Source organism: Pyxicephalus adspersus, chromosome 8, assembly GCF_032062135.1.
Source record: "Pyxicephalus adspersus chromosome 8, UCB_Pads_2.0, whole genome shotgun sequence".
Lineage (NCBI taxonomy): Eukaryota > Metazoa > Chordata > Amphibia > Anura > Pyxicephalidae > Pyxicephalus > Pyxicephalus adspersus.
In genome coordinates, this window is record NC_092865.1 from 67,878,785 (window position 1) to 67,899,496 (window position 20,712).

The following is a 20,712-nucleotide window of genomic DNA, read 5'->3' on the forward strand; positions in this document are numbered from 1 at the left end:
TGCTCGCTTGTGTGCAGGACGAAGGCTTGGAGGGGCGGTTTGCATGACTTGCAAAAGAAATCTTTTGCTAAACACAGCTGGGCTGATCTTTAGCATATTGTAACTCTTTAATGACCAAGACAAACTCTGCAGTTGTTTCCTTTTGCATATCAAAGCACAGCTTGCTCCAGAAGTTTATGAATGTCTAGGCTACATAAAGTTTTCTTGCTATGTTTGTGATTAGCTCACAGTGAGGATTTTATACAGTAACTGACACCACGGTGCCTAATAATATATTGAGACAAACATCTGTCCTAATTGTATTTATTAAAATAATGTACCTGTTCCAAATTACTTACAACTTCAACTTAAGAACAAACCTAAAGTCCCTATCTGGTATGTAACCCGGGGACTACCTGTACCAGTATGACCCACCTCATTAGACACCAACTGCCCACAAGTGAGTCTTACTAACTGCTCCATGGTTTACTATAGGAGTATAAAAGTGGTAGTTGGCCTCCCGAGAGTAGACCATAGTCTCCTGCATAGGTCGCAGATAATTCAGCTATAGCCAGAGGTAACCTTTTGAAGTGCAGGTTAGAAGAGCTGTATGGCGGGAGGAGCTAATACAATGTATTTTTTTTTCTTTTAATATATTAGTATTAAAAAGTTTAGGATAACTTCTTCACCCCACACAGAATTGCCAACTAAGAGTCAGGGAAACCATTAGTTAAAGCAGAGTAATATTAACAGATAAAGTTCAATAACCAGTGATTATGTGCTGTGTCAGTTAACAGTATCCAACCAGATTTTACCTTTCGTTTTAGAGCAGCTACATTATTAAATGGTGAATTGTAACGAAAACACATTTAATTTTTCTGTTGCTATTTATCATACTGAAATAAGTGCCAAAGTTAGGAAATGAAAACAACAAACAATTCTGGAAAAAATATATGATTTACTGGTAGTTTTTATAATGCTAATATTGTAGAAAGGTACTACCAAACCAGTATAAATATAGATAGTAAAAATGAACCCCAATGATTTTCCCAATGAGGGTCAGAAGATTACTGCAAACCCTTTAAAACACACACGTGCTGGACAACAAAGGGTAATTGAGTTTCATCCCGGAACAACAATAGGAGATGACACAACCAGCTGGTGCTGTTGTCTAACCCTGAGAGTGAACAAAGGAGGGGCTTTGTAAACTGGGTGAAGACAATTTCACTGTTTGGCCTCCATGATTAGTTACTGGCCACCGATCGATCTCTGCCCCTTTGTCAAATATTATATTTCAGGGAATACAATAGACTAAGGACAAACAGAGTTGGTAGATCAAAAACACCAAAGCAAAATGATACATTGTGCCACAAATATATATACATTTCACTATACAGCTTCTTCACCTGCAAACCATATTCTTTCTGATGGTTGTATTTGTTCTTAGGGAATAATATCCTGAAATCCTTTTATAGCATAGTTTATTGCAATTTTTATCATCTTTTCTTTTAGGGGGATACATTTTAGTTAAATAAAAACTTGATTAGCTAAAAATCTTAACGTCTAATATTTTCAGCCAGTCCATCACTGTGCAATCTTCATGGAAATACACTCATTTTATAACTTTATCACCCTCATATTGATGCAAAAATGTCAAGGACTTATACATAATTTACAGACAAGACTGAAACATCCAATTTTCATAATTCTACTATGTGATATGAAGAATAAAAAAGTATAAATGATTTCTATTTCATATATACATGTTATTGCACTGTAGATATTTGTGAAGCTATCTGTACACTTCAGTCCGTCATGTAAGTCGGAGTGTCAAACAATCGCTTAGATATTGTGTTTCAGAGCCACGTGAGTGTGAATCTGCAATTGTTCTCACACTGAACCTCTCGAGCTAAATTTAACTCTGACAGAGATAAAAATATACACAGAACATCATATATATATATATTATATATTTTACTTAGGAAATAATGCCAACCTATTTAACTACCCTTGAATGACCAACACAGACAGGGATGCAGGGTGTGTGTCCAATCTATTGTTTGAATTGGGTGTGTTATCTCCTGATATCTGACAATATAAAGGATGTTTCAGGGCTCATGAATATGAAAAGCTTTTCCTTTCCACAGCTTCCTCTTCTTCACTCTCCATCAATCACAAAGCTGCTTTGTCACAGAACCTGAGCCTCATACAGATTTACAGTCTATTCATGAATAGCAAGCAGCCCCTTCTTCTAGCCACCTATTTTTGATGCTGTTTAACCTCCTTTTTTATATCAAAAGACAACATTAAAATATAAAAAGATAATAAAGAAGGGTCAATGGTCAGTAGGAGTGAAAACACATATATGCACACATCAATGGAATATAATAATATAGCTAAGTGATACATATAATACAATTGTAACACATTGCTTTATATTAATGAAATGGATCCTTCTATTTAAAACCTGACAATGACTTATTAAACACATCTGATCCTAAAGCCGATAAAGGGTACATAAACAGTTTAATGATGATTGAAGAGCATATACCTCTTGTAAAGCCCATGAAGGGGCTGCAGACACAGGAATTGCCAGTAATCCAGACAAAATGCTTTCAACTTCATCATCTTGGAAGTGGGCAGAGAGAAGTGCCAGTCTGGCACCATCCATTAACAGCAGGTGCCTTATTGCTCAGATGATTCATTTGCACAGCAAACTGGAAAATGTAGTGATTCCAACAACAAACTCCGGATATAGCCAGAAAGAGAAATATATGGACAAGCTCCCCACTGGAAGTTAGGAAGATCCATGCAATAAAGTAATCCGCACAGGCTCCAGCTTGTTCCCAAGGTTCATTTTCCCAAATTACTACCCAGAAAATCCTCAATAGAAATCAGTGGGACCACTCAGTCTTCCATCATCAGACACATCCAGCACATTGTAGCAGCTCATGTGAGCGTGTGACAAAAAGAAATGTCACCGCGTGGCCCTCCCTGCCTTAAAATAAATTATTCTAATCTTATTCCCAGCACACGTTGTCATTCAGGTCTGTGTGAACAGCTAATCATGGGAGCCACATGCTGAACAGAGGGCCAGGCTCCCAGCCAGATACAGGGCCTTGGGATTGGCCCTCTCTGGTTTCCAAGGAAACAGGAACACATTGATAACTGCTGAAACCGGACCTGGATGACAGCCTTCCTGCCTTTCAGGAGAATAATGTCTCTGTAATGAGCAGGACAAGGCCCTCATACAGACCCCCAGCACAAAGCCTGGCTTGGATAGGCTATTTACAAATAAAGAAGAGGATTTTACAGTGAAATAAATAACATATACACAGCTGTCTGAGCCGAGAGTTTGGACTTAATGTGATTAAAGGACACAGCTTAATGTGGTGACACCTTATTCACCCATTAGATGTGCTTTCACCAAAAAAATAATAGGGCTGGAGAATAAACTATAGGGGAGATTATGGGTGAAATGTATATTAAATAACCAATGAAGCTGTTTTGATTATTCACCCTATAGATGTGGTTTCACCAACAAATAATAGGGGTACAGAATAAACTGTAAAAGATATTATGGGTGAAATATATAATGAAATATATAATAAACTGATGGAGCAGTTTTGATTTTTCACACTTTAGATGTTGTTTCACCCAAAAAAAAGTGTGCAGAATAAAACTTTAGGAGAGATTATGGGTGAAATGTATATTAAATAACTGATGGAGCTGTTTTGATTATTCACCCATTAGATGTGGTTTCACCAGCAAATAATAAGGGTGCAGAATAAACCCGAGAAGAGATTATGGGTGAAATGTATATTAAATAAACAAGTGAGCTGTTTTGATTATTCACCCATTAGATGTGGTTTCACCAACAAAAAATAAGCGTGCAGAATAAACTCAAAAAGAGATTATGGGTGAAATTTATACTAAATAACCAATTAAGATTTTTTGATTATTCACCCATTGGATGTGGTTTCACCAACAAATAATAAAGGTGCAGAATAAACTCGAGAAGAGATTATGGGTGAAATGTATATTAAATAACCAATGGAGCTGTTTTGATTATTCACCCATTGAATGTGGTTTTACCAACAAATAAGGGCGCAGAATAAACTCAAAAAGAGATTATGGTGTGAAATGTATATTAAAAACCAATTAAGCTTTTTTGATTATTCACCCTATAGATGTGGTTTCAGCAACAAATAATAAGGGTGCAGAATAAACTCGAGAAGAGATTATGGGTGAAATGTATATTAAAAACCAATTAAGCTTTTTTGATTATTCACCCTATAGATGTGGTTTCACCAACAAATAATAAGGGTGCAGAATAAACTCGAGAAGAGATTATGGGTGAAATGTATATTAAAAACCAATTAAGCTTTTTTGATTATTCACCCATTGGATGTGGTTATAAACTGGAAAATAGAAAGAAACCCAGATTGGCCACCACAGATTTAAGACAGAATTGTAGACTGATGTATTGATATTAGTGTTTATGTTTTTATTATAATTATTCTTTTATTATCCATATCAATTCTGTTTCAAAGATCAATTTGCCATTGCAGACATTGGGGCTGATTTATTACAGCTCGCCAAGGCTGGAGAGAATACACTTTCATCAGTGAACCTGGGTGATATAGCAAACCTGGAATTGATTTCTTAAAAGGCATTAGCTATTTATTAGCACATGTTTTGAATCCTGGACCAGATCCATTCCAGGTTTGCTGGATTACCCCGCTTCACTGATGAAAATGTATACTCTCCAGCCTTGGAGGGCTTTAATAAAATCAGGCCAATGTGTCTCTGCATGTTGTACAGATTTACTTTGTTATATATGATGGGCAGGACTGAAATAGTAGCTTGTTATGTTTTTAATTGTCAGAGCTTTAATAAATCAGGCCCTATGGGTGAAATGTATATTAAATAACCAATGGAGCTGTTTTGATTACAAACCATGGTCCTACAATCTGTTATATATCCCAGTGTGCCTATCCGATGTCTGAAAATCCACACATTGGTACCATTTAAACCTCAATACATGCTTCCTGACTGTTCTGGCCAAAATAGTAGTGATTATATAAATATTGAAACCCATCTGAAACCCTGTTGGGCCAAGGCCTGCAATATACTACATGCATTGGTCTGTAGAACACAATGGAGCACAATGGGCCCATAAAACATGAATTTAGAATCTTGCACGTGCAATATAAAGCACAATAGTCATAACTGATCATAGGAAGCCATACAGCTGAGCACTGGGCAAACGGCACAATAGCTGAAAAAAATACATATATGAGAGCTGATTTACCTGTCAAGGGAAGGATTTGTATTGTAATGAAAAAGGTCCCAGTAGTCAGTGGCAAATATTTTCTTTCATGCAGATAAAAAGTAATGTCACGGCTTAGTCACCAAAAGATAAAATGTCAGTGATGAGACTATGCAAGAACGTAATGGGAGAATATTTTGCACTGCTAAATCAAGGAACACCCAGCAACGTCAGGAACCCAGAGGGGACTTTATTATTATTATCATCATGTTGTTTTTATATAGTACTGACATATTACGCAACGCTTTACAAAGTCCAAAGAGATGTCACTAACTGTCCCTTCACTATCCCTGTCCCTATCATAGTCCTATGAGGACAATTTTTTGAAGAAGTCAATTAACCTAACTGCAAGTTTTTTGGAGTGTGGGTGGAAACCTCCACAAACATGGGGATGCAAACTTCATACAAATCGTGTCCTGGACAAAATTTGAACCTGGGAGCGAGCGCTGCAAAAGCCAGAGTGCTAACCTCTGAGCTGCCATGCTGCCCAAGCCATAATGTTTTGGATCAATTTTATTTAAAAAAAAATTCTTTGCAAGTATGTTTTATCTATGTGTTTCCATTTTAGATACTACATATTTACAAGCAATATTTATTATTTACATATTTGTTATTTTATGTTTAGTATTGACTGCAATAAATAAAGTAAATAAATACAAAAGCACCATACATTACCTTTATTATTAGTTTCTCTATATCGATGTAACATTAGGCCTTACCATATCTATTCTCAGCAATCCAGGTTGGTTTGCAGCACAGTGCACATGCCGAAACCTCTGTTCTTGTTTTATATAAACTAAAAAGGAACCGCATAGTTTGCAAATATTGCATCAACTATGGTCATCCATAGAGATCAATTGTGCTTTGGTGCAACTATAAAAGGCCTTGCCCTAAATATTTATTAAGCAGAAAGGATAAAAATCATGAACTACATTTGAATAATTAATAAAGCACAACAACATGAGCAAAGATGACAACCCGGCATTATAATCACCTCTCACATGTTAGACTTCTATACAACAGGTCAATAAATACAATGTCTTGAATAATTAATGCAAAGCCTGTCACTAATCAATAGGACTAATGGGAGAGCACCATGTGGCACTGCAGAACGTTAAGAAAAGATTTTTTGAAGGAAAATGAATGTCATGTTTGTATTTGAGGAGTAATGAATAGACGCAGCTAAATGTCTCGTTCAATTAGTACAAACCCAACGGTCAAAAATACTTTTTTTTTTCTCTTGCTAAAGAAATTGTCCTTCAGTAGCAAAGATTTATTGTCAGTTATTTAAAGCGGACCTAAACTCAACATTTTTAATTTACATAAAAGGGTAGATAACCCTAATAAATAAAGTAAAAACTGTATTTACTTTTTCTTTTTTAGTGCAACACCCGTATTTTTGTGAAAAAAAGGGTAGAGCCCCTCCATGGTGATCAAGATACAATAGAAGCGCAGAGCCTATGTCACGCACCCCGGGAGGCTCTGGCTGCTCCGAGATGGGGCATGCGCAGAAGGAGCCCTTTCTTTAATGGGTGAAAAAAATTGCCGATTTCACCCATGCACAGTAAGATTGGCAGTCATTTTCCCCCATGAACGTCACTTGATTTCATGCCTGCGCAGTGCAAGATTAGGTGACATACAAAGAAGAATCCAGAAGAAAATTAAAGAGGAGTCCAGCACTTCCTATGTGCTGGGCTGAAGGATACCGGGAAGATGCGGGACCCAATCGAAGAAACCTCTCGACAGATCAGCAGATCTGCCGGAATAAAGGTGTTTTTTTTTTTACTTTAGTTCCCCTTTAATAAAGAAGCACACCTGACTACAATATATATATTAAATATTCACAACTTATTTTCCCCCAAAAGTCTGGTGACCTTCAGGGCAAGATTACATTTTTTAAAGCATTTATGTTTTTTTAAATTTTATTCATAAAAACCCCAAATGAAGTGTTTTAAGACCAAGAAATTTGATTGAAAAGCTAAGTAATATGCATAGTTAACCAATAATTTTTTTTCTGGCAGGGCAAACTGGCCCCGATTTGTTAACGCTCTCCAAGACTGGAACTAGCAAACTTGGAATGAATCTGGTCCAGGATTGAAAACATTTGCTAACAAATACCAAATGACTGAAATCCATTCCAGATTTGCTGGATCACCCAGGTTTACTGATAAAAGTGTATCTTCTCCAGTCTTGGAGAGGTTTAATATCTAATATAGGTTGGGGTAAGAGTACTGAATGTTTAGTTTGAACAAATAAACAGGAAAATTTAGGAGTGGAATTAAAGGGAGTCTAAAGTCACAGTTCTCACATTAAGCAACAAGCACATGATTTTATGAGGATAATACCCAGTATTCTTACTTTAAAATAGTGTTTGTGTTTGCTACTGGTGGTTTTAATGTATACTGGATGAACACTAAAGGGTGGCAGAGCAGCTGCAAGATCATATTCCTGCCTGTAACAAAATACAATGTTGCATGATTTCCTACATTGTGTACCATAGGTTTATATTTGTGGTCTCTTTACACACTAAATGATTTCCCCGCTCTTTACATTACAATGGGGTGGCTGCAATTGAAGACATTCTGAATGGGGCATGAATTGCAGTCAGAGGCATTATATGCAAATTATATAAAGTCTTTGCTAAAACTAATCAAACACATTTTTTACAAGAATAGGAGGAAGTGATGAATCATAAGACATAAAAATACAAATACGTTTTTTTTGTTGTTTCCACTTTAGGGTCACTAATGCAGACAGATCTTGCATTTGGATATCACCAAAATATGATTTTTTTTTTTTTTTTGGGGGGGGGGGGGTAACAGTGCACAACAGTTCATGGAAGTGCATTACTGTGCATTGTGGAGAACTTCAAATACGGGTGCACATGTAACCTTTTTGGGGTGCTATTAGGAATGAATGTCACTGGGACCAGCAATTCACCTTCCAATATGTAATGCACAGCACCAATAACCCCTCGAGGCAGTGTGTCTCTGCTCTGCAGAAGGGTTATCGGTGCGGTGTCCCTATATTTCATTAAGATGGCATTTGCATTACATCTTGGAAGGTGAATTGCTGGTGTCAAGGGATGTTTATTACCTATCATGTGTCTGATACAAACTGTATAGAGATTTTCAGTGCTAACACAAAGGGTGGAGTCAATACATCTTTTGGGCATTATGTTATGGTCTGAAGAAACAAATAAATATTGTGAAATGCGTCACCATCTGTGCATACCAGCTCATATATAAAGACACTGGTAATGCTATGGATTTATTCTTTGCATTGTGATGTTTGAAAATGCAACTTGGTATTTGAAAATTTGGTGAATTTTAATAAGAAATGATTTGATAAGGATTGATTTTTGAAAAAAGTCACCTCCCTAAACTGCCTGCTTGTATGGGAAAAAATGAAATATTAAAAAAAAAACAAAAACAAAGTTTCAAATAGTACTGGGGTTCCACTATTTAGTAATATGCAAATCTTACAGCGTCCCTGTAAACACCATCCAGAGTTACAGCCAAGACCAGGCACTTACAGATCTGTAGATCTCTGTGTTACAAGCAGAAATCTGGAAGGGTGACACACTTCAAGTTACTACATGAAGGGGTCTATGACAAAGATCTTACCATTTGTCTGTAAATCTGCTATACCTGTACCTTCAACCTGAGGACTATGATAAATTAGATAGCAATATTAAACAAGAGCCATAATGGGACTGATTTCTTAAGGCTCTCTAAAGCTGGAGAAAATACACTCTTCACAGTGAAGCTGGGTGATCCAGCATACCTGGAATGGATCTGGTCCAGGATTGAAAACATTTGCGAACAAATAGCAAATGGCTTTTAGGAAATCCATTCCAGGTTTGCAGGATCCCCCAGCTTCACTGTGGAAAGTGTATCCTCTCCAGTAGAGATGAGCGAATCCGAATTCCCTTGCTATACGTGGTAACGAATAGCAATTTTTCCTGAAATGGCGGCTGCACGTCTAAGGACTTTAGAGATTCCACTAGGATCTTTGGGCACTACAGGGGATGAATGGGGACTTGTCACCTGTAGTGCCCTGTATTCTTAGATAGTGAAACTCTATCTAAGAATACATAGTGCAGCGCTGCAACAGCAATCGCGGTTGCCGTGCTGTGCTTCTGCTATGTATTCTTAGATAAGAGTTTCACTATCTAAGAATACAGGGCACTACAGGTGATGAATGGGGCCAAGTCCCCATTCATCACCTGTAATTCCTGGACATTGAATTGGAACTGCAGAGGACTGCAGTTCAGTTTCCCACGTGACGTCACATTGTGAAACTGAACTGCAGATGACCTCTGCAGTCCTACTACGATCTCTGGGCACTACTACCCTTTAGTGCCCTGTATTCTTAGATAGAGAAACTAGGTATGTCCCCGGATGAGGATATCTAGCTAGATACTTAATGAATTTGTGAAATCCTCTGTAAACTATTGGTCAGTTTTCACAGCAGAAACCCATTTCCTACATGAATACTCCTTTTAATCTTTTTATCTAATGTTAGTGTACTGTACTTACATTTCCAGTAAAATACATGGCTTGCAAGGTTTGCAGACTGTATGTACTCATATACATAATCAGCTTTATTATTAGCATAATATTGGGGGTACATTTATAAAGTGCTAAATGTGGCATAAAACCAATCACTGGACTTTCCTTAGTGTTATTCCTTTTGGCACATTGTTGTAATTTTAACATATTTGATTATATTTCTTTATATAGTTGCTTAATTTAGTTTCAAATTTATAATTCTTATTGTTATGAGTTTAGAACTTATTGATCAGTGATGACTGGCATTATGTTTTTCCATTTCCCTCAGTAACAATGGGCCACTGCTGAACAAGTAATATTTTTATGTAAGTTAATGATGATGCTCTTTTTATAATACAGTTTATTATATAAATATAAAATAAACTATAATAATCAATTATATTTCAGTAGAGGTAGCAAACAGTGCTGATCAGTTTAATTTCTATTAGTTTCTAACCTTCTGCTTCAGAACTTAATGACTCAATGGGCCTGATTTATTAAAGCTGTCTAAGACTGGGGAATATAGGGAGCACCTGGGTGATCCTGAAAACCTAGAACGGATTTCTTATTTGCAACATTTTAGCAAATGTTTTTATTCCTGGACTAGATCCATTCCAAGTGTTCACTGACCCAATATGTCTGAGTGACATGATCACAATATGCCTACTTGCTCGGATGACCACCCATTCTGAGCAGTGATGATATCCTTGAGAAAAGATGATATGACCAAGTACCTAAATTTATTTAAGATTACTCTTGATAAACATTTTTGCACTTTCCAATATGTGAGTTTCCCTAGGTACTCCCTATGTCTGTTTGCAGCCACATACATGTATGTTTGTCAGTGTAAATCTAGGCACACACGTCAGTTAATAGTCACCCAAGACGATTAGTTGTGCTCATCTTGGGCAAAAATCTGTCCCCCCAACCGACTGTGAACAACTAATGTACATTTCTATGGAGGAAAATGCAGTGAGGTGACGCTCAATTGCCCTCCCCCATAAAGCAGAATGGCATTGTGTGTACAGTGCTCATTCATTCTTTAGTCACTGGAAACAATCACAAAAGATGATTTACAGTGACAATCCTTTGGACATCTGTACAAAGCTTAAGAAGTAAGATGCATGTTTAAAATCTGATGCAGGAAACAACATAAGAGTGACAGATGAACAAAAAAGCGCTGTACACCACGCCATTCTGTTCTATGGAGAGGCAAGGGGGGAGATCATGCACCTTGCTGTGTTCCTCTCCATTGACTTGTACAGGGGGTTGTTCACTATCAAAGGTTCTTGGATCTCCCAGGACAGATCCGTAAACCACATCAGGCCACCACTGTCAGATTCTAGCCTGAGACAAGCACCAATGTCTATATTGGGTGATAATCATCTGAGGTGTGTGTACATCCTACTTCCTACATTGTTGCTTTCTGTCACAGCCAGTCTCAAAAGATAAGGAATGAGATTTGGTAATATCGCTATTATGCATCTCACTCTTCACCTTGCTGAAGGTTCTGATAAGAGAATGTTTTCAGCCTTTACCAAGATCGCCAGCAGCAGACAGACAGAAAAACAGACAGACAAGATCGCCAGCAGCAGAGTACAGAAAAATAGCAAGGTATCTCAAGTCAGTAATGGGAAAAAGATCGGCTCTCGGTAATTCACAGGCAATACTGGTGACTAAGCCCATTGGCCCTCTGTTGGACATTTTTTAACACAAAAGTCCTGGGAAATATTTATTTTTTTCAGTGCATTTTTATACTTGTGTCTATACCAACGAAACTGGTAAACTAACATGTTAACGTTGGAGAATAGCCTCATTATAAACGCTAAGGGTATACTTAAACTATGGTTCAATGTTACTAAACCTTGCCACTCAACCAAGTGCACCATCTAGCACAAAGGTTTAGGAATTTGGTGGCCTTATCAGTCAACTTGTGTCTCTACAATACTTAGACAGTATGCAGCAATGTCTTAAGATGGAAGGTGGAAGACATTTTTTATACATGGTTTATTTATATAGAAATACAATAAGCACTACATACAAATTATATGTGATGTTAATTACTGTGAAGAAGTAAAGACAACACAAATCCAGCAAGGAAGCCTACACATATAATTATGGTGGAAATGCAGCAAAGAGCTGATTATCTTAATGGAAAAATATAAGGACATGTTCTTTGCTCCCACCCTGATTGTGTTTGTACTGTAATTTGGTTTCTGAGTACATCGATTTTTTGTATGTAGAAATGAGATCTCGTTATCATCTCCTTCACATTTTGGAGTCTAGGACAGTTATTGTTAAGCTTTGGATAAATTAGCTGACAGTCACTAATACTTTGCACTAATCTTCTTGCACAGGAATGCAAATGAAGACTTTTGTCAGAAGCGGCCGCTGAGTTTGAACATATTTCTCATTTCCTTCAAACAACTCAATAAAAAAGCATTAAGCTTCATCTCACGCTCCCAGACAAAATGAATCAAAAGTCTTTGAAAGAGATATTGGGCTGCTACCTATTCTGTTCAAGGATTTAAAAGCCAGATTTTCTGCAGACTTACTAGATGTATATCTATGTGCCGCCATCCTATTACATTCTACAAACAAAATGAAAGGCAAAAATCGTCGGCTGCTTTGCTTAGAATAATCTACTTTTGATTGTTATTATTATTCTAAAAACACGCAGTTAGGTTAATTGGCTTCCCCCAATAAAATAACCTTGGACTGTAATAAAGTAATATGATTGAGGTAGAGACATTAGATTGTGAGCTCCTTTGAGGGACAGCTAGTGACATGACTAATGACTTTGATGGCGCTAGATAAATACTGTGTAATAAAAAAAAATATTAAATATCCAGCTAACATGATGGTGATTATAAAACTATCCAGATTCTAGTCTCCATTCTCTTTCACTACTCTTTTCATCATCATAAATATTCATAAATATTAAAGGGCTAATAAGACAGATTCAGATAACTACTGCATACAGTCCCATCTTTTTTGTGTGCACTGTTCCAATGTTCCGCAATGTTCTCAATTGAACATACGAATTTACTAAAAAATATTACAAAGAAGAAGGTAGTTATTGAAGGAATGTATTCATCATTGTGGCATTTCTGACACAGGTAGCAGGTAAGCCTAAGAACATATCAGCAGGGTGGAGTGAGATCCAGTAATCAGCTTTTATGAAAATCAAATAGGTGAATAAATCAGTGAAAAATAAATACTGCAGCCTCTAGGTTTTCTGCATTTATCTCTCCATAGCATACCATAGTATTCCAATACAACACTATGTGTTTTATCCTTTCTAGGTTTAAAACATCCAAAACAAAATACAGATGTGAAAAGGTGACGGATGCTGCCATTTTCTATCTTCTTGAAATACAGTACTTTAAATTATAATAATAATATATAACTAAAAATATTGTAACCAATTTGCTTTTTGACAGCTGTTTCTGGGTTCTTAGTGAATGATATGCATTATGATCGTTCGTCGTCCGTGGAACAGCCAGGACAGTAATTCGGAAGATGGACAACGAGCGCTGTACACACACTAGATTCTCGTCCCTCATATAGGCCTTGAGCTGATTATCGGACGAGAACCATTGCACGTAAGTATGTGGCCTAAGAATCCACTGCCAGACACAGGGAGGGTAAGTTGACCTACTTGGAAAGGTAAAATGCCTGCAAGAAGGTGGTAATGAAGAAGTAATGAAGCTGCAGCACTTAAAGACATATGCAGCCTGTAGGGTTTGTACAGACGGGCTTAATTTGCAGGGCTAGTCTTCTTCAATAAGCAAACTTGTGGTGATAGGATCACTTCAATCCCTATACACTGATTCAAACTCTAACCCTTGTCACTGCTAATCAGCACATTAGGAGTCAACGGGTTTCTACCAGTAACGCAGTATGTGGCTTTCTCTTGTCATGTTTATAATGGTGCAATTCTCTTCCCATTTTAATAATGGGTTTAATGATGCACCGTGGAATATTCAAAGTTTGGATTTTTTTCTACCCTTACCCTGAGTAATTTTTTTTACAAAGATTTATCTCCGACCCATTTAGAATGCTTCTTACCGTTCATGTTGTTTGCCTAGTGATGATACAGAATCAGGGTTCTTTCAGAACAGGTCTATTTAGCTGTATGTATACAGATTCTATAAGACAGATCATGTAACACTTTGATGAGGTACACTGTTAGACCCTAATCAACTAATGCAATAACAACAACTTCAATCAACTTCAATAACAACAAAGAATGTATTCAACCAGATCTCCTTTAGGGGTTTCATAGCTAAGGGGATGAACACATTCTATGAGCTCATAACTTTCCAGCTTTTACTTAAACTACAAAGTACTGTATTTTCATAGCATAGCATTATACAGGAAAATTATCCAACAACTGCAGTACTGTAGAAGTAATAATGTAAAACAAAAGAAAACAAAAAAAGATTAAATACTATAGATCATAAAATACATTGTCATAAATTAATGAGAAATGGATACACTTTTCACATTAAGCCTTAAAGATAAGGACATGTCTGTGAGTAGTAATCCAAACAGCCTAAGATAGGGAAAACAATGGCAATTAAATTAATGAGAGTGTACTTGTCATGTCAGGTCACATGTGAATGTTTGAGCCTAATTATTCAAACTCTTGCTAAGCTAAATACATTAGACAATGTCACTGATTGCAGGAGTCATAACATTTGTAAAAAGGAGAGAACAGAACACATGTGTCTTCTCTGCAGAGTGTATTACTCACTAATAATCTATTAATATTGTATGTGAATAAATGTTTCAGCATCCCAGTTATGAGTTTTCCATGTGCAGTTCCACATGACAAAACATGTTTAATGGAATGCCATCATCATTGGAGGGAAAACCGTGCATGCCAAACTGAAACAGTACCCAATAATCCCACAGCCTAAATAAAAGCAGAGGGCTGTCATGCACAGCATTCAGGATAAATGTCAGCTCTAAGCTTCTGTGTATGAAATACTATGGGCTGTAATGGCAAGAAGTGCCATGGCATGACCTGGTACTTCTTTCTAATGCCAAGGTGTAAGGCAGGGCAATACATTGCAGATCTAATAGAGCATCAGTGGTTCAACACTGCAATATTTTAACCAGAGTCACTTTGAAGACAACTACCTACATTTTGTCTTATCCGGAAACCTTATTAAAGTTAAATCGTAATAGAGAGCTGCGTAATATGTTGGCGCTATATTAATCCTGTTTATTAATAATTATAGTTTTAGGCTTACTTAATGAAGATTGTAAATTTTGCTACATTTATAGTTTTCTTACTTTCATGGAGTGTGACACTTTTGCTTCAGTCAGAGTTCACCCCTCCTGATAGGACATAACAATGACAACTCTATTGTATTGCTCTGTATTGGCCCCCACTGTCCTCAAAACTATGGAGCTTGGCTACTTGACATTGAAAAGATTCTCAGGAGCAAGTGGATAGTGTACAAGGTCCATCGTCTGAACGACCATCCTGGTGGATCTACGAACGATGGATGACGAACGATCATAATGGAAGTGGAGGAGAGAGCACAGCGGGATGCCGCTCCGTCGCTCTCCCCCTCCCCTCTCCATATAGCAGAACGGTGCTGTATGTACAGCACTCATTCATGCATGGTGCAGTCGTTAGTCATTGGAAACATAGTCATAGTACATAGTCTTAGTCTTACTTAAAGCAAAACAAAATCAGATAGAAAACATACAGAATAATCAGTGAACTCAAACAAGAGAAGTCTACAAACACATTTACAGGAACACTAACCCGACTCTCTCCTCTACAATCTATTATGAATGCTGCAGCCAGACTCATCCATCCTTCCCTCCGCTCCTCTTCTGCTGCCTCTCTTTGTATTTCTCATCATTGGCTTCCATTTCACCTTAGAATCAAATTAAAGCTCCTGTGCTTTGCCTTCAAACAAATTTTTTCACAGTTCTTGCCCCACTTACCTTTCTGACCTGGTAAAAAAAATAATCCCGTAGGCGCTCTCTTCGCTATTCCAATGACATACTACTGACTTCCTCACTCATAACCTCATCACACACATGGCTCCAAGAGTTTTCTAGAGCTGCCCCAACTATCTGGAATGGTCCTCCTCATTCTATTCGGCTTGCTCCTACTTTCTGCTCATTTAAAAGAACACTTCAAACCCATTTTTTCAAACTGGCCCACCCATCTTCTTCTCCCTTTTGAAACCGTCACTACTTCCCATCACTTCATATCCCCCTTCCTTATTGAGTGTTACTTCCCCTGCCTCCTAGATTGAAAGCTCTTCTGGGCAGAACCTTCTCCTCCTCCTGTGTCACTGTCTATATAGGTCTAATATTTGCAACCCTATTTAATGTACAGCGCTGTGTAATATGTTGGTGCTATATAAATCCTGTTTATTGATAATAATAATAAATCTGTGACAGTGACAGCTAGGTCACCTTCCAGCCCATGGCATGCTGACCAGACAGTAAAGAAGCAACAACAAACTGATAGGCTCATTCCCCTCTCTCTTGCTCCTTCTCTAGGTCCAGTTGTTTAAAAGATTTTCAATTTTTAGGTTTAAAAGGGAGAAATGTTCACTTTAAAATGTTCACTAAATCCAAGAAAAAAGTCAGCACTCTTAATGGAACAAAAATAACATCAAGAAGTGATTTCCTAATTTCAATTTTTTTTAATATAATGTTACTTAGTAGGATATTCATTCATTTATTCCTATTTTGAATAAAGATTAGTCATTTTGCATCAGTTTAGGCAAATTATAACAAAAATCAACTTAGATATAAAAAACAAGAAAACAACAAAGTCAGTTATGACTTTTGCAGAGCAAATAGGGTATAATCAGTTCTGCTTATATTGCAGATTTACATTACCTTAGTGGTTCAGTAGATAAACTGCTCCTGGCTTCCAAGGAGGTCCGTGGGTAATAACTACATAATAAGAAGGAAAGAGAAATCAGAATGGACTTAGATGACTCCTAAGACTAATAAACATTATGATAATCATATAGTGCATGGTGACTGATGTATTTAGTGAGAAATAAGCTTAGGGTTTTGGCCAGAGCTTTGCAGGACATGAAGATATAGTATGATTTTCATACTGTAGTTTCGTAACTCAGCTTTCCACCATACAGAAACATCAAGACATTGTCCACACTCCCTTTACATATATTCAAAAACACACAAAAATCACATAGTAAAAAAAGTCATTTTTTTTAATGTTCATCTATGTCAAATTTCAAGATAACATACAATTATCAGCATGGAGTAGGTTATGTTCATCTCTCGAAATCACAGTGCCAAAATATAGACATGCTGAAGCAGGATTAAAATATGAACTTAAGACCATTAATTGCTATCAATTACATTTTGTAGTTTTACTACACCCCCCCCCCTTCTCCACTTCCAAATACTGTAATGACTACAGCTCATTTACCAATTTACAGTTCCCAACATTCCTAATTTGCTTATCCACGCTGCCAGTCCATACATTGGATTCAGATCAACCTGGGAGCACACTTAATGTCCATTTTTAAGTTTGTTTGACCAGTGAAATTTGTTTATGTCATGTATTTGTAACTTGTACACCAGAAAATATGAAACAAAATGTGCAGCTAGAATAGGGGAATGTGGAGGCTCTTAAGGAGATGTTAACCCCCTTATAGTTTGTCATACCCTATGGTAGATTTTCCTAGTCAAGGAGAGCATATCAGTGTGACTACTACTCAAAGAAGGCTTTGCCTTTTCTGTATGGCCACCATCCTGTGAATCACAGATGAAATGTACTAACCCCCCGCAATACATTGTACAGATTTAACATAACTTAAAGAGACATAACATGGCTTGACTGTTCTGTACAGCTTTGATACCCACAAAGCACAAATATGTTTGCATCAGGAATGATAGCAAAAGTTAATATTATTCTCTCTCCAAGGATCTGCAGTGCCCTGGTTCAAAGCCTTGACATAATGCTGTTCTACTCCAATGAATAATCCATACTTGCAGAATATTGTACTAGTGTTAGATATTAACAAAAGCAGAACTGCTTTCTACAGAACCTTTTATTGCTTTTCTCTCTCGGTGCAAATCTATGCATTTGAAATGAATAAACTCTTCATAAGAGTGGTCATAAATGGCCCAGTAATAGCAAGTAATGCTCCTGATTTTAACATCAATTATCCTAATTGGGCCACCCATTATAAAATGATAAGAATCACCTAATTGGAAGCATGCATTGTTCTTTGAGAATCTCTTTGTGTGCTGAACCAATCCTACACTGTTCTACTGCTCTTCTTCAAGAGTAGAAGATGTTCTAACACTGTCAATAAAGAAACTTGCATAAAAGTTGGTATTTTTCTGTGGCTTTTGGCAAGACATGCCCTTCAGATGAATAAAGTTATTTTTAAATCTATTGTCATCTTCTGAAATGTAACCAAACCACATGAGCATTACAAAGATGAAGTCATCCTTTACACAACCATGACGATAGTTGTTCCAGCCAAAAAAAATAGACACAAGAAAGACTAGAAATGAATAAGTTCTGTTTATTGTCCTTGCTTGTATTACAAACACGCAATACATCTAGAGAAACTGTATTACTACAGAAAAAATGTACTTTTGTAAATCCAATCCCCAGATGACTTGACACAAGACTGCATGGGCATTGACCTGTCTCTTATTTAGAACAGAAAGGTCATTAGATTGTTTATAGAAACCAGCTGCTTGTATATATCTTACTGCAAAAATATTATGGACTTGGACTGCTATAGTCCATGTACAAAATTAAAAAAGATAACCAGGACAATTAAGTGATATGTAATTTAATAATATGCTTTGAATTATTTCACTTTTATTTTTTTATTCTTTTGACCATACCAAACTAAGTTAGTTTGTAAACAACAATGATGTATTCCCTTCAATAGCAGGTACAAGGAACATTTTATGAATAGCATAGAAACAGAGAAGAAATGGGGGATTATGAAACTGAGCTCAGGAGAGTAAAACCACCAAGAAGTACAAGGTACATACCTTTTCAAAAATGGCATAAAAGATTGTACACATATGGATCCAAGCATTTGGTGTATAGTTCATGTGGATATGTAAGCAATCTTTTAAATGTATGTATATAATTGTATTGTAAATCAGCTTCATTAGGTAATTTGTTGTTGTATTAGTAAAAGGAATACTTTTTTAGTATTTAAATATTTGCAGTCGCAGTTTACAGACATGGTGCTGAGCTGGCAGGGGACAATGAGAAGTGGCATATGAACCTTCAGGAAGTGGTATAGGAGCTACCACAGGGGTATAGTAAGATTGCTGAACTTCAAGAAAGAAGCTGTAATACAATAGCTGCCATGGGGGTAGGGACATGGAAAAAGAGACATAAGATGTAAATGGGGATAATTAGTGTGAACTTGAATAGAAAGAAGTGAGAAATGCTGTGGGAAAGGGGATGGTACAAAATGTAAAAAGAAAGGTGCGAGAGATTAGCATTAGCAACTGGATTAGCAGAAGGTAATGGTTTAAGCCTGGGGGAAGTTTCATGAGCAGCAGTGCAAAACGTTGTATTGAGAAATGCTGAGGGGATTTTAAACCTTAAATGGCATACTGGTTCCTTACTGATTTATTCATCAACAGTTACTAGCGTGTATTTACAGTAAAGTGTAACCCTTCCCAGAAATGCTTCTATTAAAGACTGGCAATATGGTTAAAAAAAAACTGAATATGGATTGTTGCGGACTTCCAAAATGTACAAAAAAGTCAAAGGGTGGAACATTAGAACTGAAGGTGAGCAGTTGGTGCTGCTAGAACCTAAAGCCTATACAGATATAGCATACATATGTAGAGCCACAAGTATCCATAAATATCCCAAAAAAACAAGAGCTACATGTTGAGTTTATTGCCTTCATGTATGGACCCCCAAAAATCCTCAGCATTAGACAAGTTTAGGTATGGAATTCTGACCCCGAACTATGCTTAGTGGTTTGATCCACTAATCCTAAATCTCTCTTTATTACAGCAGAAATTAGTAGCAATGCCAATTTATAATATCATTTACCAGAAGGATTAAATAGGTAAACACTTTTCATTTTAGACACTCAAAGAATAACCATGTTTTTTCCTGTTACTGCCTAAATCAGTAAAGCAGGATTAAATAAACTTCATTTACAGGAATTGGTATTACCAGTGCCTTTCCAGGATGACTTTGGCTTCCTATTTGTATGACATATTCAGAATACAAAGAACACAAGTCGAACTAAAATGTTATTATCATTAAAAACATAATGAAAAATAACAAATGCAATTAGTAGCAGCATTCAAAAAGAACCTGCTTTCACAAAACATAATTTAGTATGACAAAATACATTAATGGGTTATTGAGTTTTCCATTTATTTGCTTTTGGTGCTGCCAAAGAATTATGAATATCTGCAGTCTTTTTTTTCTCCAGCAGTTTACATGCTTTTTCGTCAGCTTTATTGTTTTATGTGACAATGTATAAATGTAGGATTATTTATTTCTAATTGGATGCACTGCTTAGCTAATGTCTTATATGTTAATGTCAACTTAGCTTATAATAGCTATAATAATTGAAGAAAATGAAAAGATTGCATTAGCATACCTATATTATTTTTAATTAAATTACTCAGTTTGTGAAACTGCAGTTTTGTCGGGAAACTGGCTGTTCCTTTGGTACTGAAGGGTTCGGGATTACATTTTTATTAGTAAATTGGTTTGGCAGGAATTGGAACATTTAACAGTAAGTTATTGGAAAGTCATGAAACAGATGGACCTGTAATCAAGCTATCACTGATCTCTGTAGCTGCAGATGTTGTGGAGTA

General features: G+C 36.7%; 1 protein-coding gene across 7 annotated transcripts in view; it reads right to left on the reverse strand.

The window, feature by feature from the left end:
• IQSEC1 (IQ motif and Sec7 domain ArfGEF 1) overlaps nucleotides 1–20,712 on the reverse strand; it is a 378,402-nt gene that overhangs the window by 162,176 nt on the left and 195,514 nt on the right. For 6 of the 7 annotated variants that reach the window (XM_072421014.1, XM_072421015.1, XM_072421019.1 and 3 more), the window contains one exon: nucleotides 16,747–16,803. In XM_072421014.1, coding sequence (XP_072277115.1) covers nucleotides 16,747–16,803 — 57 coding nt within the window. Of the gene's footprint in view, nucleotides 1–2,530; nucleotides 2,931–16,746; nucleotides 16,804–20,712 lie in introns of those variants that run through there. The other variant, XM_072421017.1, reaches the window with a different exon arrangement.